Here is a 17,938-nt window from a genome sequence, read left to right as displayed (position 1 = left end):
GCAGTGCCCTCTGCTCCCGGCAAGGTGCCAGCACATAGTAAGTGCCCAATAAACTCACGGAATGAACAGGCAGCCTCGCCACAGCCTCTCTTTATTCATTCCACAAAGAGGGACCAAGCACACAGGGATGAGTAAGACGCTCTGAGAAGTCTTGTATTTTAGTAAAATGGTAAAAGTCTCCAGGCACGGCTCTCGGGTACGGTCGGGCAGTGTGTGCTCTGAGCAGAGGGAGCGAAGGGGCCGCGCCCCGGTCTGTGCTCCTCGCCGAGCCCAGTCCTGGTGTGGCGCTCTGCCTGCCGGGAGGGGCACCTTCGTTATCACTAACACAAAGCCGCGTTATGAGGTCGGTAAGTTACTGTCCCCATTTCCCAGACGTGACTTGCCTAGGGTCAAACCCGTATAAAGGAGGCCGTCAAGATGCAAACTCACCTTCTGGCTTCTTTGGAGGGTCTCCCGGTGCTGGAACTGCTCCCCGAGCCTCACTTCTTCTTGGGCAGGAGAAGCAATGCTCACAGGAAGCGGGCATATGACATCTGGAGTCACACTGGACATTGATGGCATGTTCTACATTTAGTGGATTTCGAGTCCATGCATCTTTTAAACCCCCACTTTTCCCCTCAAAACTCCCAAAGCTCCCTTCTCACACTCACCTAGGGCCTCTTGAATGTCTTCTATCCCCATTTCTTGGCTCCTGCCAGACCTTTGTCCCCCACGCGCCATCTCCTCACCTGTAGGACGGAACTGTCTGTTCCTGGTTTAACGTGGTGTGCGTGTGAAGGTGCTTTGAAAAGCAGTAGAATGAAGCTATTTTCTTTTCATGAAACTGCAAGTGGACCCAGTTTCACTCATTGGTTCGTTCCTTCCCTCCCTCCTTCATTTTTACTGAAGTCTACCATGAGCCCAGCCTGAGGGTACCGCACCTCTGACTTCTCTGAAATTTGGGCCTGATTTCCAGCTCAGCCAGCAGGTCTTTGCCACCACACCCCAAAAGGCTGGCCCTGGCTTGTCAGGCTTGTGGAAGTCGGGAGGGAGGCTCGTCCAGGCCAGCCAGCTTGGGTGCTCCCCAAAACGGCTGGACCTCCAACATGGGAGGCCCTGACTCTCCTTCCGCCTTTGGTCAACCATGAGGTTTTCTGCTTAAGGATACCTTTCCCCAATCTCAAAGAAAAAAAAAAAAAAAAAAAAAGGCAGGGCCCCCAGGGGTAAGCCTGGAGGGGCACCTTTGTTATTAACACAAAGCCATGTTATGTTGGAGTTGCATACATTTTTTTAATTGAGAGGTTGCCTCCTAAGTATTGCTTTTACAAGTTTATCGAAGTCAAGTATTTATACCACTCGCACTTTCTAAAAATATTTCTGGCCAGAGGAGCAATGTGGCCCTTCCCCGGCACGATGGATCAGTTCTGGCAACTTGATGAACAAGCAGCTTTAAATGAGTAAGTCAAAACCCTACCCTCAGCCCCCAACACGGTCCTCGCCTCTTCTCCTGAGCCACTCCCGGAAACGGTCGCTGCATCTAAGACCAGCCTGGTCCAAACCCAGCGGGCTCAGGGCTCCACGGGCATCAGCTGGATGTGTGTGTCTGTGGTTGGAAGTGTCCTCTTGAAGGTTAAGTGGGGGAAGCAGGTGCAGTTGGGGGGTGAAAAGCAGGGAGGCAGACGCTGGCTGGTTCCTGTAAACATCCATCGCAACGGCAAAAGGTCAGAAGCCAAGGCAAGGCCATTTGTGCGAGTTGCAGGTGGGTGAGGTTTTCAGATGCCCCAGCCTTCTCCTTTTGGGGAGGGGGGCAAATGCACTCAGTCTCAACCTCTCCATCGCACTGTCCTGGGTCTGGACAGGAACCTCTCTGTTGGCACGGAGCTTTCGAGAGGAGCAGGCCTAACAAGAGGGAAAAAAGGGCATTACCAGCATGGAAGCACCGTCTGTCACCCATTCTAGGGAGATCTGGACTCCCCACCCCCCGCCAGGCCCCAGGAGGCTTGGGGTGGGCCAGGAAAGTCTTCCTTCATCTCTCTAATTCAGGGAATTACCAGAAGCCCCAAACTCAGGCTGGGGGTGTTTTCTGATCATTTTTGTGAAAAACTAATGAATTTGCCTGATTTCTAAGGACCCTGGGCTGAAGAACTGGTGTGACTGACCTAAGAGAGGGACTGTCCATTACTGGGGAGAGCAGTCTGCTCAGGAGTCGCCCAGGACCTGCTGGCTGACTTGAGCTGCAGGTGGCTGAGCGAGCTCTGGGTAGTGGGCAGGGCTTGGCAGCACCGCCCATGTTACCCGGAAAACGCTTTGCAGCCTATAGGAAGGCTGTGGCCACACCAAGCCACTCAGCAGCCCTGCTTTGCTTGTCCTTCTGGGATACACCACCATCCTCCACCTGGCCCCTGTTCCCTTCTCTCTGTGTCCAGCTCGGTGCCAGTGTGTCTGCAGCATCTCACACTACCGTGCCCAACCCCCTGCTCTGGGTCTCATCTTTGCCAGCTCAGCCTATTCCTTCTGCAAATGTCATCAAGCACCACATAAAATTTCCGTTAAACACCCAACACGTATTGTGCATCAGGGTGCTATCGACATTTGGGGTAGGAAGGTTCTCCAACGGGGCGGGGTGGGCTGTTCTGGGCATTGCAGGATGTTCAGCAGCATCCCTGGTCCTTGACCACTAAATGCCAGTAGCACTCAGAGGTATGTTGACTAAAAATACCCCCTTGCCCCATTACCAAGGACCACCCAAGAAGGCAGAATTGCTTCCACTGAGAACCACACATCTCCTGCAGGTGGAAGCTGCCTGTAGTTCCTGTGATCGCTTTCCAAAAAAACAATTTGCACTTGAATCTTTGTCCCAGGGTCTGCTCCCGGGAGAGTATACCCGAGATGGAGCCTCACACAGGTGATTTCATTCAACCCTCCGAACGACCCCAGGAGTTATATACCATTAATGAATCCGTTTTACAGGTGGAGACACTAAGAGAGGGTAAATGACTTGTCTAAAGATGCCAACCTCTCCAGGTCTCTGTCCTACTGGAGATCTTAAAGACTGCAAAATCTCACACCTCCCATGTGCCAGGTCCTGAGCTGGGTGCCAGGGACCCCGCGAGGAGTGTAGCTCCTGCCTTGGACACACAGTCTAGTGAGAAATTTCAGCCCAAGGTAATATGCCTGACAGTAGGAGGAAGATGGGAGGGATGGAGCCCAGAGTCTGGGGAAGGCTGTGTACAAAGGGCGCACCAGGAGGGCATGCAGGCGACCAGGGCACAGCAGGTCCTGGAACCTCCTGTGGTTTGGAGCTGGGTAGGGGGAGGGGCTAGGCGGCAGGCAGACAAGGCTAAACAGGTTAGCAGAGGCCAAATCGTTCGAGTTTCTTGTGACCTGAGCCAGATCCATCTCCTGGAGGCCTGCTGGGATCATGTCCTGCCGATGCTCTGAGACATTCCCTGCTTCACGATGACACAGGTTAAGCCCTCGTGTCCTCAGGCCCCATCCCACCTCCCCACTGGACCTGGCAGGCAGGAGGGGAAACTGGGGCCACAGCCAGAGCATTGGCAAGCTCAGTGCTCTCGAGAGGGTTCCCCTCCCAGCCCGCCAGGAGTCCCCCTTCGGCTCATCTCCCTCCTCTTCGGAACCCCTGGCGGGGGGTGCGGGGATACAGTCAGCAGTGGTGCGGGGAACCCCGATGTCTGCGAACCTGGAGCAGAACTCGTTATTCAGATTCACCCTTACCCGGGCTCACGACGGCCATCTCCGAGGCAGGGGACCCTACTTGAGCCCATTTGACTTGTGGGGACAGGGTGTTAGAGGACACAGAATCACTCCGCGGAACAGGGACTCTCTCCTTTCCCAGTTCTTGTGACCGCAAACAGCACTGAGTCCCCGACACTGTCAGTCTGGCTGGAACGACTCTCACGTGTGCTCATGTCTGTCTGAACAGGGTAAGGGCCCGGCAGGCGCTGGCTCCAGCTGGAATTCACTAGCTCTTCCGTTTTCAGGAAGCTTATCTGCAGTCACTTTCTATTTGTGGCAAGTGATGCCAATTTTCCATATTTGCTAGTAATATGAAGTTCCTCTCTTTCCAGAACATTAATTGCACTTTAAAAATTTAGAGACGGTTTAAAGAAAACAACTACATAAATAATAGTTCAGGCAGTAGGACCATAGAGCAAAAATTGTTGACAGTGTCATATGAGGTTGGGAGACATTGAGCCGAGTTGGTCCTGCTCGCTTCACAGAGACTGAAGGGGCCTAGAGAGGGGGGTGATGTGCCCGAGGTCACACAGCGAGTTGAAGATAGAGATGTGGTCCCAGGGCTCTGAGTGAAGTCCTGGAGCCTCTCATCTGTGCCACCCACAGGTGGCTGTTAGAGATCAGTCTCCTTGTCCCTTTGACTCCCAAGTCTGGCCTCACAGTAAATATCAGTGAATATAGCTGACGTCATCAATCAAGTACTTTATGCTCGCCTTATACTATCTGCTTTAGAGTTTTAGCTCATTTATTTCTCAAAACAACCTTAGGAGGTGGGGCCAAGGAGAATCATCATTCCTGAATTTCAGATGGGGCTCAGAGAGGTTATGTAAATTGTACAAGGCCACACAGCAAGAAGGGGTAGAGCCAGGATTTGAACCTCTGTGGTCTGACCCCGAAGTCTTAATTCCTTTCAGCACCTTAGGTTCATCTCTGTCCTCCAAGGCATCAAAAGCCCCAGCTGAAAAGCATCCTGGGGCTGCAGCTTATAGAATCCAAGGCAGTGGGTTCTCCAACCTTCTAACACCATTAGAATATGAGATAATTCATTAGCCATGGGCTTTTTTTCTTTCTGAAACTGTAAACTTTCATTCCAGGCCACTCCCCAGAGCTGGACAAAAGGAGAGGTGGCTATCTGACTGGCTTCTGTCATTAGAATGACAGTTGAGCACATGATGCATTTTTAACCAGCAAGGTCCCAGCTTGCTACCTCTGCAGAGAACCTGCCCAGTTTGGAGCAGGGCGTTAAGAGGGCGTGATGCTGAAAGGGGATTCTTTTGTGCAGTTCAGCCGTCCCACTGTCCTCCTCCTCTGGGGTGGCCAGGACAAGGTCTGGAACTGTCCTGCCTTGGGTAATGCTGGCTCTGCCCCTTCCTAGCTGTGTGATCTCAGGCGAGCCGCCTGATCTCTCTGTTTGCTCATCAGAAAGGAAGACAACAAATGCCTACCTCAGTGAGCTGTCTGTTATGAGGATTACACGAAATCGTGGGGATGGAATGCCTGCCATGCCTAGCACACAGGAGGCATCACTGCCTGCTGGCTCTTCTCCTTGTCCTCACCTGCTGTCATTCAGAAGACGCCGGGCAGGGCGACCTGCTCAACGCTGGGGGCCTTCTGAGAGGAGCAGCCCTTGTCCTCCTCCGCAGGCCTTGCCTGCTGGAAACCCATTACTCGTTCCCCTCCGTCCACATATCAAACGACCAATTGAAGTGGCTAAGTCACCAGAGACGTCACCCCGACATGATTTGCCCAGCATCTCCACTGTCATCTCCACGACGCAGGGGCCTCTGCCTTGTCTAGTTGACGAGTGCCTGGCCGGAAGGGGACAGGAGAGGAGAAGCTTCCTGTCTGCCCGGGTCCATGTCCCTGATGGAAGCCAGCATCCTGGAGAGACAAGGACCAGTTTCTCAAACGTGGATTCTGGTTTACGTGTCAGCTGTCGATGCTCATCAGTCATGGGTTTTGCGAAGATTTTTGGTCCAGAGGCTACCTCCAGTTAGTTGGTGCCCAAGACTCGGTGAGGCTCGTAGGGTGGCATTTGCCAACACCTCCACGAGTCCTGCTACAGCCAGGAACCACATGGACTGCTCTTTGTTTAACATTTTCAACCAACATGCCTTTCGTTAACTCCAAAATTTTAAAAAGAACCTTCTTTTGGAACTATCATGAACAAAAAGTCGTATACTTTGTCATAAACAAGACAATGTTAAAAATAAACATGATGGAAATGAAACTATAAATTCTAGAGAGATGCCCCCGGCCTGCAAAGGTGAGCCTGGGCTTGGTTTCTCTGATCAAAGGGAAAAGGAGCGAGTGCCACAAAGATGGCAGACAGCTGACGGCTGGGTGGCACTCTGCCTCGGTGTACCCACTGCCTCCCAGGATGCCTATGACAGAGGACCTCGCTGGGGAAGCACTGGGAGTGTGGCTGGCGGCCTGACTCAACCACCTCACAGCTGGGCGTCTGGGGTGAGTCACTGAACCTCCTCAAGCCTCAGTGTCCCGCCCTGCATAATGGAGCTAATGAGTCCTACCTACCTGGCTTTACTGGGTGACCTCAGGGGAAGCTATGGAAAAGTGGGGGAGGCAGTTATTTTTAACCACCCCACCAAGTCTCCTGCCAGGAAGGAATCCCAGGAATGAAGCCTTCCCCTTCTGGAGGTGACTGGAACTAGAACCAGCTCCCAGCCACCCTCAGGCTCAGGGCAGGGGGTGAGGGCTGTGGGGGGCGCAGGTTATCATCCCCGGGCTGCCCACACAGATACACCCTTCTTGGTGACTGGCCCCCAAGAACAGCAAGAGAGCCAAGGAAAGGGGAAGGCCTCCTGGGCTAAGTCTGAGTCTAACACACGATCAACACTGGCAGCACCATTTATTAAGAACTGACTACATACCCGTCCTTCGCCATCTCATCCACCGTGCACAAGCCTTTCAGTGGATACTGTTATCCTAGGGAGGCGAACTCACTTGTTCAAGGTGGTGGCGGAGCTGAGATTTAAACCCAGATCTGACTGCAAAGCTTCTATGCCACAATTTTAGGAGTCTATGGAGATGGACTCAAACAAGACCGCGGCACACGCAGCAAGCAAGCTATTTGCTTTTTGGTTCTAGGTCAGTCCTTATGATTACTTCCAGGAGAAAGTTCCACTTTGGAGCTGGGGTATCTTTATCACCTGACAGTTGCTAATCTGTCTTTTTAACAAAGAGCAGGCCAGAAGCCCAGAGCCTTTAGTTGGGTTTAGCATTTGGCCAGAAGCTAATGACTTTGGCACTTACTGTTTTTATCTGTGCCTGGTGATGCTGGTTTTCTCTTTTCAGTGACATAAACCTTCTTTAAAGAAACAGTAACTTTACAGTGGAAAGAACTGACAGACACCACCTGAGCCAAGTGATCAAAGTTAACATCACCAGTAATGGGAAAGACAGGTATCGTGTGTCTTCTGATACGATGCACTCAGAAAAACATGCATCCACTTCTCTGTGGTCTTCCTGCCAAAAAAGCATCCTCTGAATCTAATCTCAGGAGCATGCATCAGATAAACCCAAATTGAAGACACTCCACAAAATGCCAGACTTTTGCTCTCTAAAAATGTCAATGTCATGAAAGATACCAACAGACTAAAGAGCTGGTCCAGACTGAAGGAGGCAAGGAGACGTGACAATTCCTGCAAGGAATGATCTGGGGCTGGATCCTGGGCCTCATCCCCGCCACCTGCACCCACCCCCCTGCTTTTTATTGTGAAAGGACAACTGACGAAACCAAATAAAGGCAAAGATCAGATTGGTCCTACGATTGTTATCAGTGTTAAATTTGCTGATTTTGAACAATTGTTTTGTGGTTATGTAAGTGAATGTCCTTGTTCTGAGGAAATACACTGAAATATTTAGGAGTAAAAGGAGCATAAAGTCTGCAATCTGTTTTCAAATGATTTGGAAAAAGAACTACACGTGTGTGTGTGTGTGTGTGTGTGTGTAGCTTCATACACACAACAGAGTAAACATGTGTCTCATCCACAAGCAAACGTGGCAAAACGTTCATCAGTGCAACTGGTGAATTGGGGTGAGGAGTATATGGGAACACGCCTCTTATAACCTTTGTCTAACTGTAAATTCCCTAACAGTTTTATTGAAAAAAAAAAAAAAAAACTCAGAAAAAAGGGACGAGAATGCACGAGGCAGGCCCGGCAGAGCCAGGAGTGGTATTCCAACGGCAGGGTCGGAGCCCCTCCCTGGAGGTCCCTGGACCCCCAGCACTGGGTGGGAAGCTCAGCTATCTTACTCTGGCCCCTCACCCCCCGTTTCTGGGCCTCAGTTTCTTTATTTGTGAGATGGGGATAATGATGTCTGTCCCGTGTATGGTGATTTTGGTTTCCCAAAAGCGAACTAAACGTATAGAAGTCCCGCGGGGAAAAGTCAGCAGATACGGCAGGAATACGAAGGTCAAGTCGAGAGGAGCCCTTAATTTCTCATCTCCATGAAACAGACACAGGGCTGTGAGGGTGTCCCTCGGACAAGATCTCCAGTTTGCGCTAAAGGAGCGGGACCTCTGACATCTCAGCTACCTTGAATCACCTAGTGGGGTCTTCCCCTGTGCGAAGGGGCAGCCAGCACGAATGCACCCTGTGGACGGCGGCCTTCCGGGTTAGCTTCATGTCAGGAGGGAGCTGGAAGTCAGCAGGTCTGGGGACGCACATGCCTACCCGCCATCGTCACTGCCTGTCTTTCCACCCGGACCCCTGCCGGGAGCTCCACCAGCTGCCTGGGGCATCTCCCAGGACCTGAATCTATCATGCCCGTGTCCCCAAGGAAGGTCTGAGCAGAGCAGCGATATGTCCAGCCTGTGTGTTCCACTGATGGCACAGACCACAGATGGCACACAGGGAGCCGGGCAGGTAGATCAGGAAGGAGCAGCTGCAGCCCCCATGGGGAGACTGAAGCCTGGGAAACCTTGTAGTAAGTACACTGCTGGGTCTAGTTCCCTGTAGCTCCAAATCTGAGCTCCACCAGGCCACACTGACTCTGGCAGTTGCATTCTAAAGTCTCTCCATTTCCAGCACAGTGAGGCTCCTCTCCACAGCCCTCCCTCTGTGCCAAGAGAGGGCTGGCAGGCACCAGCGGCTTTCATCAGGAACCAGGACAAATCAAACAGGCTGAGCTGCCTCCGCACCGGAACTGCTGGGACCTGCAGACTCTCACCGGCTCCCAGGCCAAGCGCAGTGGCCCCCTCTCCTGGGAGGGAGGGAGCTCCTGACTCCCCACCCCATGCTCCAGGGCAACGTTTAATGCTCTAGAACAGCTCTCTCTAGGGCTCCAGATCTGGTGGCCACAGGGCCAAGGGCAAGGTCTCCCGAGGGTCCTGGGCCTGGAAGGCAGAGTGGGAAGCCTGTCTCAGTAGTCCAGACCTGCACCCACCCAGCATCATTCAGCCAGTTCTCTTTTGCTCATCGTGGGACATAAATATTCTCACACAGCTGTATGTGCAGATTTAGGCATTGCAAGGGCCCTACTGTACACATTTTCCATTATACCTGACTGTTAATAATAATAGTTTATTTTAATATTTACTATATGCAGGACAGTCTAAGGGCTTTACATATATCTCATTTAATCCTCACCAAGAGGTAGATTTTCATTATCCCTACTTTCTAGAGAGGGAAGTATGCTGCATGTTCAAGGTCACAGGTAGGATTGGGCATCTGAATCTGAGGTCCTCGACCTTAACACTGCCTCCTTAACTGTTGCTCAACAAGTGTTTGAGGACCTGAATGATGTGGGTACACACATAAGAGAAAAAAAAGGAGAGGGAGCAAAAGTGAGTGCATCTTTTTATCTTGAGATCCACCTGCATCCGCACTGCCTGGCACGTCCCTCACCCGTAGTCAGTGTTTCCTTGTGTGTAACATGAGACTGTGTCCACGTGAGAATGAGCGAGAAAGAACAAGATTTGGCCACTGGTGTTCCGCTGCTTATGGAAAGGGGTCTGGAGATGGGGAGTGGTCATATCATCTTTAATCTTTCCCAAAGGTGTTTCCTTCTGCCAGCAACCCCTCCCCCACCCAAGACTGGGCTTCTGAGGTCCTTGGGGCCAAGGTAACCTTGGCTTGGCTTAGGGAGTGAGGAAGAAGGAATGCTGTGTGTGGCTTCTACCATTTCTCTGGGCACAAGTATTTCCCACAGCATCGGGCCTCCCCACCTCCTAGGGTCTGGCCCTATCGCTTTGAAAGCTTTGCAGGGGTGTCCCTGAGACACACTTCCTCTGTTTCTGCTCAGACAATGTTTGCTGCAAAGTATGTCAAAGCATTTGGGCTTCAGTTTTTGGTTCAGAGTATGCCAATGTTTTCACTTGGAAGGGGAAGTGTTTCTGTTGATATGGTAAAGAGATAAAATAAGACATTCTTCATCAAGTTACACTGTCTGAAAGTCAAGCATTTGGCTTGGGAGCAAGGATTCATCTTGGGATCTCCAGGGCTTAGCACTGGGCTTGGCAGAACAGCAGGCAGGGCTAATGTTTGTTGAATGACTGAATGAGTGAATATGCAAACAGTCTAGAAGCAGGTGTGGTAGGTGATCAATATCAGTACAGGTTCTGAATGGCTCTCATAGGTTCTACCTTCAAAAGGTGTTCTCCTTCTGTTTGTGTTTCTCCATCTTCACTAACCTGGGCTCGTCCAAGCCTGTCACCTCTGGCCCAAGCCACTGAGCAACTCCTAACTGGCTTCCCTGTTTCCACATTTGCCCTATAGCCCATTCTGCCAATAATTGCCAAAGCCAGCTTTGTAAAGTGTGAACTGGAATAGTGTCGCTCCCATGCCTAAAATCTTCTGATGGCTTCCCACTGCTCATGGCTACTTCCATCAGTTTAGGGCTCAGCTCAAATGTGGCATCTCAGAGGGGCCTTCTCTGACCCCCGAATCTGCAGCAGCCTGTCTCTATTCTTTTGTGTCACTCACTCACTAGATATTGAGCACCTACGAGACACCAAGCATTATTCTAAGTGCTGAGGAAACAGCAGGGAACCCAACAGGAGATGCCCATGTCCTTCTTACCTGCCTTCATAGCCCTCGAAAAAATCTGATTATCTTGTTTGGGAGCCTGCTTGTCTTTCTCACCAAGTGCCAGGAGGGCTGGGGCTAAGTCCATCTTGTTCTCTGTTCCCCATCAGGCACAGTAGGTACTCAGTAAAGATTTGTTCCATCAAAGAACCAATGGATGGATGGCGGGCAGACTGGGTAGGTATGCAGAGCAGCTCAACTGAAGCTTTCTTCAAAGAAATCTCACTGCTAACCCGTCAAGGGAGCCCGTGGCCCACAGCGCTACTGGCAGTAGATCCAGCCCCACCCTCTTGGTCATCTTGGCTCAGACAGACAACAGAGGAGAGGTGTTACTGCCTGGAGTCAGGGGCATTAGTGTCTGTTTTCCAAAAGAAGCCCTTGCCCACGGCCTCAGTACCCCCACCCACTGCCACTCAGGCCTTGTGCCTATTGACACGCCAGCACTGGCCAGCTGACGGGCTCCAGCCAAGGAGTTCCTGCATGCCCCATGACCCCTCGCCATACCCCAAAGTCTGCCAGTCTCTCTCTCATCTAGTTCACCAGCCTCTCTTCCTTGCTATGTGACTTTGGCCAAGTTTTTCACCTTTCTGGATCTTCATTTCCTTCCCACCAACACACAAGGTGGGGCTGCACACGGCTTCCTGGTCGCAATCCACAGGAAGGACTTTAACATTTCAGTGCCGTGATACTGCGGTTCCTTCTCCTGCTGGCCCAAGAGCCCCCTGAGGCCTTGTAAACACTGCAGGCAAAGCCAGCCCAAGCACCAACCCCCAGCTTGCCTGCTTGATGAAGGCAGCCTGTGAAACTGGCAGCCCCTGCAGATTTGAGCTGCAGAATTGCTGAGCTGGGGCACCCTGAAACCTCATTCCAAAAAAGCAAACCCAAGGCCAAAGGTAGTAAGGGTTCTTTGTTGAATTCTCCCCTCATAGTCAGGAGCCTTGGTCTGAGTCCCCATCCAGCCCCCCAAGGGGCCACGGGACAAAGGCGGTCAGTGCCTGGCTTCCTATCTTTTCTGACACTCCAAGTCTTTATCCTTCCAGGACTAGTGAGGATCCCCCCTCACACACACACACACACCCCAAGGTCATCATCAAGCCAGGCTGAGGATGGGAAGAAGAGCTGACAGCTCTGCCTCCAACCGATATGGGTGCAAAGGCTTTTTTCACAAGCTGTAGCAGTTAGTACGCCAGCTAACCCAAATGCCACCTTAGGCCCTGCCTCCCTTCCCTTCTTGAACAGCTGTCACCTTCGTTAGGGAAAGCTTTCCAACTCCAACTAAAGACCTAAGAGGAGCCCAGCCATTCCTGGCACCCAAATAGACCTGGAGGAGGTAGACGGAGCAATCAGAAGGCTGGGGGAGGGGTGTGTGTTCGGCTTGAAGATGCCTCTCTCGTAATCACCAGTGCCCCAACCCACCCTCATTCCACGCAGAGAGGGCACTTACAGGTCTTGGAGGCCAGAGAGGGCCTCGTCCTGGAGGTCCCATCCCTGGCCAGACGATGCCCTCAACCAGCAGCGGCGGCATGATCTGGGCTCCTGGACCTGGCGGAGGGTTGCGGGTCTCAGGAGGAGTGGGGGACCGGAGCCAAGCCTACTCCAAGTAACCATCGAAGACGTCGAGCTCTGAGTCGGCATCGTAGAGTCCCGAGCCGGGGTCGGAGAGCACGCCGAGGTCCACGAGCGCTTGGTCCATGTCCTCCGGCAGGAAGACGAGGCCCACGTTGAGGACGATGTACTCCATGAGAAAGGCGTAGTACAGAATCAGCACATTGACGAAGAACAGGCCCACGTAGAACATAGAGGGCAGCAGCGGCGGCGGCACGTTGGCGACCAGGGGGCCCAGCGCGTCCAGGTGGGCCGCGACCCGGGCGCCGGGCATGCAGGGGACCGCAAAGACCGCAGCGGCCCGGCGATCTCAGCGAGCTCAGCCGCTGTGGTGCCCGGGCGGCCGGCGAAGGGGCAGCTCAGCCATCCAGGGGCGCCCTGGGGCTCGACCAAGGCGGCGCCCCCGGCGGTGCCCCCTGGGAATGTGCGGCGGCCGCTGCGGCCGCGCCCCGGCTCACGAAACGTGACTGGCGGGGTCACCGCACCCTCAGATGTGCCCACACAGCCCTCTCGATCAGCCTGGCTGCCAGGCGGGCCCCCTGAAGTGGCTGGCGGCTCCCTGGCTCCTCTGACGCGACCCGCTTGCAATCACGGGCCCTCGCAGAGCCGGCGGGGACCCCGCCGCGGCTCAGCGCCGAGGGCCAGTCACGGCGGCGATCTCTCTAGCTCAGCCAGGCAGTCCTTCGAGCCCCCTTCGCGCCCCCGCAGGCCCAGCGCCCATGTCTGCGGCCGCCGCGTCTCCCTGCTGGTCGCGTTCCGAACTCCGCCTCCGGAGCGACCCCGCGCTCATTGGTCGACCGCCCCCTGCCCGCGCTCATTGGCCGGCTCAACGCCCGCGCTCATTGGCCCGAACAGTACGGGGGCGGGCACCTACTAGCTCCGCCCCTAGGGTTCAGACCTCTGAGTTGCTTTCCTGGTCCCGGGCTGGCCCGTGGTCTCAAACCCAGTTTGCTCTGCGAATCCCCCACGGAGTAGGGGGAGGGGAAAGAAACCCAACACAGCTCAATTCTAGACATATCCTAAAGCGACAGAAGTTGGAGGAAACTGCATCTTCCTCCGCACCTTGTTGGACTTGAATATGGCCTCTTTGGGACTCAGTTTACCAGGTGAAAAAAGGAGACAAGATAGGGAAGGGGCGGTGACCTTTAATAGTGAAAATCTTTCCCAAAGTGCCAATTTTTCGTGATAGGGATGATCAGTTAGTGCCCCCTTCCTTTCCAAATTCTGGCTGCTGGAAGCTCTGCCCATGGCGGGAAGGCGGGGAGGTAGGCAGGTGGACTGCATCATAGGGACACCCAAGTAATGAGACTCAAAGACAGGTCAAACCTTCAGCCAGTAGGGTTGCTTCTTGTTTCTTTGTACTTTGTGAACCATGTTTGAAAACAATAATACATGTGGTTAAACATTCAAGAAGTACACAGAAAAGCGAGTCTCTCTGCCATTGGCTGATTTTCCTCTCATGGGCAACCTCGTATATCCTCTGGAGACTGCTTTCTCACAACGCCTTCTAAAGCAGTGTGATAAATCTTTTACTCTCAGGCCACACTGAGCTGCTGGGTGCTTTACATGTGTGGCTTAGTTGAAGTCAGACAGGACACAGTAGTATGTTACCCCTTTTTACAGATGAGGAAACAGAGAAATGGAGGGACCCTGGAAGATACTGGGCCCACCAGTGTTCGGAGGCCAGAACCTGCCCTCTTGTCTCTATGACAATTTCTTGCCTTTTAGACGAATTACAGAGCAAACCATTAACCGTCTACTACCTAATTTCTCAAACCGCACAAGGCGAAACAAACCTTCATTTATTCATTCACTCTGCCGATATTTGTTGAAAAGCCATTATGTACCAAGCCTTGTGCTAGACATTGGAGAGAATGTTGGCCCCAGCCCAATTCTGTCCTGAGCCCAGTAAATGGGACACAGTAGACCTTAGATAACTATGAGGTATAGAAATAAGTAAATGAATGAATGATGAACAGGGTCATCTTACCTCTGCAGAGCTTCCAATGCCTTATCCAGGAAAGAAATTTAGCTACATCTTGGCTCACTTAGGAAGTTGAGTACTTCTTTTTTTTTTTTTTTTTTTTTTTAATGTGGTAGTTTTGGAAGTGGCATGGATTTGGGGTGAAGACCAGAGAAATCCTCTGAAAGTACAGGAGTTTTAGTTTTGGTACACTGTTACTTGAAGGCCTTTCAGTATGTATTTTTTTAATTGGAATGGAAAAAGAAAAAGGCTGTGAGGACAACAAATAAGACCATTATCGATTTGATTCAGTTTATTGGGAGATAAAAATAATGGTGCCTGGGTTTGAACTCTAGTGCTGCCACTTACTAGCTGCATGATCTTAGGCAAGTCAACCATCTCTGTGATTTAGTTTCCTTGACGGTAAAAGGGAGATTATAATAGAACCCACCTCATAGTGTTGTTAGAATTAAACAACTGTACAGATGTAAGCGCTTAGGAGAGTGGCATTTTGTATACTCTATGCAATGGCTATTGTTATTCTTATTATAAAACTAATAATTGTTAATATTGCGGTTACTTTTATTCCCCGACATCATCAATTTCCTTCTCTGAGATCTGCTTAGTTTTCACATTCCCGCCCACCCAAAAGATACGGCGGACTCTCCTCTAGCTCCGCCTTTTCTCAAAGGCCGCAGGCTCGATGCTGAGCGATGCACGCCGGGTCTTGTAGTTGGTTCACAGAGTCCTGTCGGCTGGGGCCTCGCAGGTGAACTGCATTTCCCAGCGTTCCTTGTGGCAGCGGCCGTAAAGCGCGACGGTCGAACGGCCGGTTCCGGCTGAATGTCAGTGCGGGGCTGTGGGCCGGGGAGGAAGGTGGTTGGCGGTCTCTTCACCACCTCCGCGGCTTGCGTTGCCGCCGCGGGCTCCCGGCCGCTCGGCCGCTGGGACATGAGACCGTGAGGCGAGCGACGGGCCGGGGCCGCCAACATGTTTGGCCGCTCGCGGAGCTGGGTGGGCGGGGGCCATGGCAAGTCTTCCCGCAACATCCACTCCTTGGACCACCTCAAGTGAGTGTGTTGGGGGCGGAGGTGGGAGGCCGCGGGGCCGGACACGGGGATCGAGGAGCATAGCGCCGGGCCGCGGGTCCTGGGGGATGTGAGAGCGGTGGTGGAGGGCGGAGAGAGGCGCCCGCGAAAGGCTGTGCGGTGGTTAAGAGGGAGGGCTCTGGAGTCAGGGCGCCTGGGTTCGAACTCTGATCCCGTCACTCCTCGCTGTGTGACCTTGGGCAAGTCGCTTAGCTTCTCAGAGTCTCAGTAGTCCCATCTATAACAGAAGGGCATGAAATTTTTAGCTTACAGACGCAGATTTCGTTCTTGTTGGGGCAGATCGTGGACACCAAGTTTTCCGGGATCATACTTCTTAGGCTGGACAGCTGGGGGGTCGAGAGTCAGAGGTCTGGATCCAGGAGTCGGACGGATCTGGATTCGAATCTATGTGTGAATTTAGGCCTCAGGTTCCTCAGTTGTAAAACGTATTGTGACAGCACCCGCTTTGTACGATTGTCTTGAGGGCTGGATGAGAGAATGCACGTAGAGCTGGAAGCGCATACAGGTGCTCAGTGAAGGGCAATAATTAAAAACAATTTTCTTGGAGGAGTCTAGCGAGGAACTGTCAGAACTAGAGCTCTGGGGGGAGGACAGGTGCAAACAGGGTCGAGGTAAGGAGTACACAGAGTGGCTTTGCATTCAGACCTGTATTCAAATCCTGGTTCCACCACTTAATGGCTGTGTGACCTTGGACAAATTACTTCACCTCTCTGAGCCTCTAGTTGCCCCTCTGCAAGTGGGGATGGTGAAACATTGTGCAAGGACTCAGTTGTGTCATGCACAGAAAGAGATTGACCCAGTGTCTGTTACACAGTAGGTGGCCGGTAGTGGTAGCTGTGTTTATCAGTTAGGCAAGGCCTTCTCAGACCACCCACCTAAAGTGCTTCCCCCTTACCATCAATGCATCTCTACTATCTGCAGTTTTCCTGTTTGTTTTTACCACTTTTCTGTCGGCTACTAAACTGGTACTTCCAGGAGGGCAGAGACTGCTTGCTTTGTTTAGAGTTGTATTCCTAGCATCTAGCGCTATGCCTGGCACATAGTAGGAGCTCAACAAATACTTAAAAAAAAAATAAAAAAAAATATGAATGAACTGGGAAGAAGTGCAGAACATAGAGGCTGAGCCTAGGATTTTTTTCTGGTGAGGCGGGGGATATGGAAAATAGAGATCTTTGAGGAGGGAATAACTTCAGGGAGGGAAATCTAGCGGGGGTGGTGGGAGGGGTGAGGTTGGGGAAGGGAGTTGGATGGAGGAGGAGGCAAACCTTTGGTGGTGAGAAATAGGCTGGTTTCCAGAGGGAGCTCCCAAGATTACTGACGGGAAAGAAGAAGGATCGAGGGGGAAGGTGGGGAACAGCAGGAGGGAGACAGGGGTCCATGGAAAGGATTGGTGGGAAGGAAATTAGTTGGGGGCTTCTCATTTGGCCAGGGATGGGGGTGCTGTGATTCTCAGCTATGTCCTTTCTAGCATGGAGCATGCATTTAATAAATGTCTGGATCTCAGAGAGTGGGGGAGCAGGAGGGCAGATCCAGGGTGAGGGATGATTTTAGGGAGTGGTGGTGTGAGAAGACATGGGGAGGAGAGAGGCCCAGGACAAGGAGGGGGCGTGTGTAGGGAAGCAGTAATCTTAAAAGGGAGGGCAGCTGGACGGGAAAGGGAAGGGCTTAAGGATTTCAGGAATGTGGAGAGTGGGTGGATGTGGCTGAGGGAGGAAGGGGGGTTGGGCCTCCTGCCAGCACTCAGGTACCTGCAGGCTCTCACCTAACTGCCTGGCTCTAACCCTTTTACATTACTTTAATATTTACTGAATGCATTTTCTGTGCCAGGTACTTGCTAAGGACTTCCTGTGTGTTGTTTTTCCTGTAGTCCTCACGAGTCTATGAGTTATAGAAACTATTATTGTTTCCATTTTATAAAAGTGGAAACTAAGGTTCAAAGAGGTTAACTACTTGCCCCCAAATGACAACAGCTGGAAAATGTCAAAACCAGGATTTGACTTGGGTACTTGTACTCATTACACTGTCTTTTTGAATGAAGCTTCCTTGTAAGACGATTTGGGAGACTTTCACTTGGGTTGAGTCTCACTGCCCAATGGAATACCTTCACCTTCCTGCCAGCCAGGTAATGGTAAAGGTTCTCGGGTTCCTTTAAAGTATCCTGGGAACTGCCCAGGTAATTGATTAGGTTGCATGGCCATCAAGCCCTCTTTGGAAATCTGAGCTACCTGCCCTGGATCAGGCAGATCAGCTTAATCCATATTACAGCCTGAATAACCTGGCGATTTATGTACTGATGTGGGGCTTAGCAGATCCCAAGGTGACTTGGAAAAGAGTGCTACAAACAGCCAGTGCCCACCCCAACACTGGTGATGGCTTCCATTTGGCTCTGTAGTAAACATTTTGGGTTTTGGGTACAGAATAGCTCATTCCCTGAAGGATTTCGCAGGCCGATGGGAGAGAGCACAGAGCCAGCGACT

The 17,938-nt window shown here is 52.1% G+C and overlaps 2 protein-coding genes across 7 annotated transcripts in view; one reads left to right on the top strand and one right to left on the bottom strand.

The window, feature by feature from the left end:
• Positions 1-1,244: 1,244 nt before the first annotated feature.
• Positions 1,245-13,157, bottom strand: DEXI (Dexi homolog). The gene is made up of 2 exons (XM_016159662.2): positions 12,229-13,157; positions 1,245-1,878 (listed from the first exon to the last, which is right to left on the bottom strand). Exon 1 carries the CDS (start codon positions 12,661-12,663, stop codon positions 12,376-12,378), a length of 288 nt encoding a protein of 95 aa, XP_016015148.1. The 5' UTR covers positions 12,664-13,157; the 3' UTR covers positions 1,245-1,878; positions 12,229-12,375.
• A 2,040-nt stretch (positions 13,158-15,197) lies between these two features.
• CLEC16A (C-type lectin domain containing 16A) overlaps positions 15,198-17,938 on the top strand; it is a 199,328-nt gene continuing 196,587 nt past the window's right edge. For all 6 annotated transcript variants that reach the window (XM_036226100.1, XM_036226098.1, XM_036226099.1 and 3 more), the window contains exon 1: positions 15,198-15,422. In XM_036226100.1, coding sequence (XP_036081993.1) covers positions 15,343-15,422 — 80 coding nt within the window. In that variant the 5' untranslated portion in view covers positions 15,198-15,342. The remainder of the gene's footprint in view (positions 15,423-17,938) is intronic.

This window comes from Rousettus aegyptiacus, unplaced genomic scaffold (assembly GCF_014176215.1).
Source record: "Rousettus aegyptiacus isolate mRouAeg1 unplaced genomic scaffold, mRouAeg1.p scaffold_m13_p_8, whole genome shotgun sequence".
NCBI classification, from domain to species: domain Eukaryota; kingdom Metazoa; phylum Chordata; class Mammalia; order Chiroptera; family Pteropodidae; genus Rousettus; species Rousettus aegyptiacus.
This window is presented reverse-complemented; position numbering and strand designations above follow the sequence as displayed.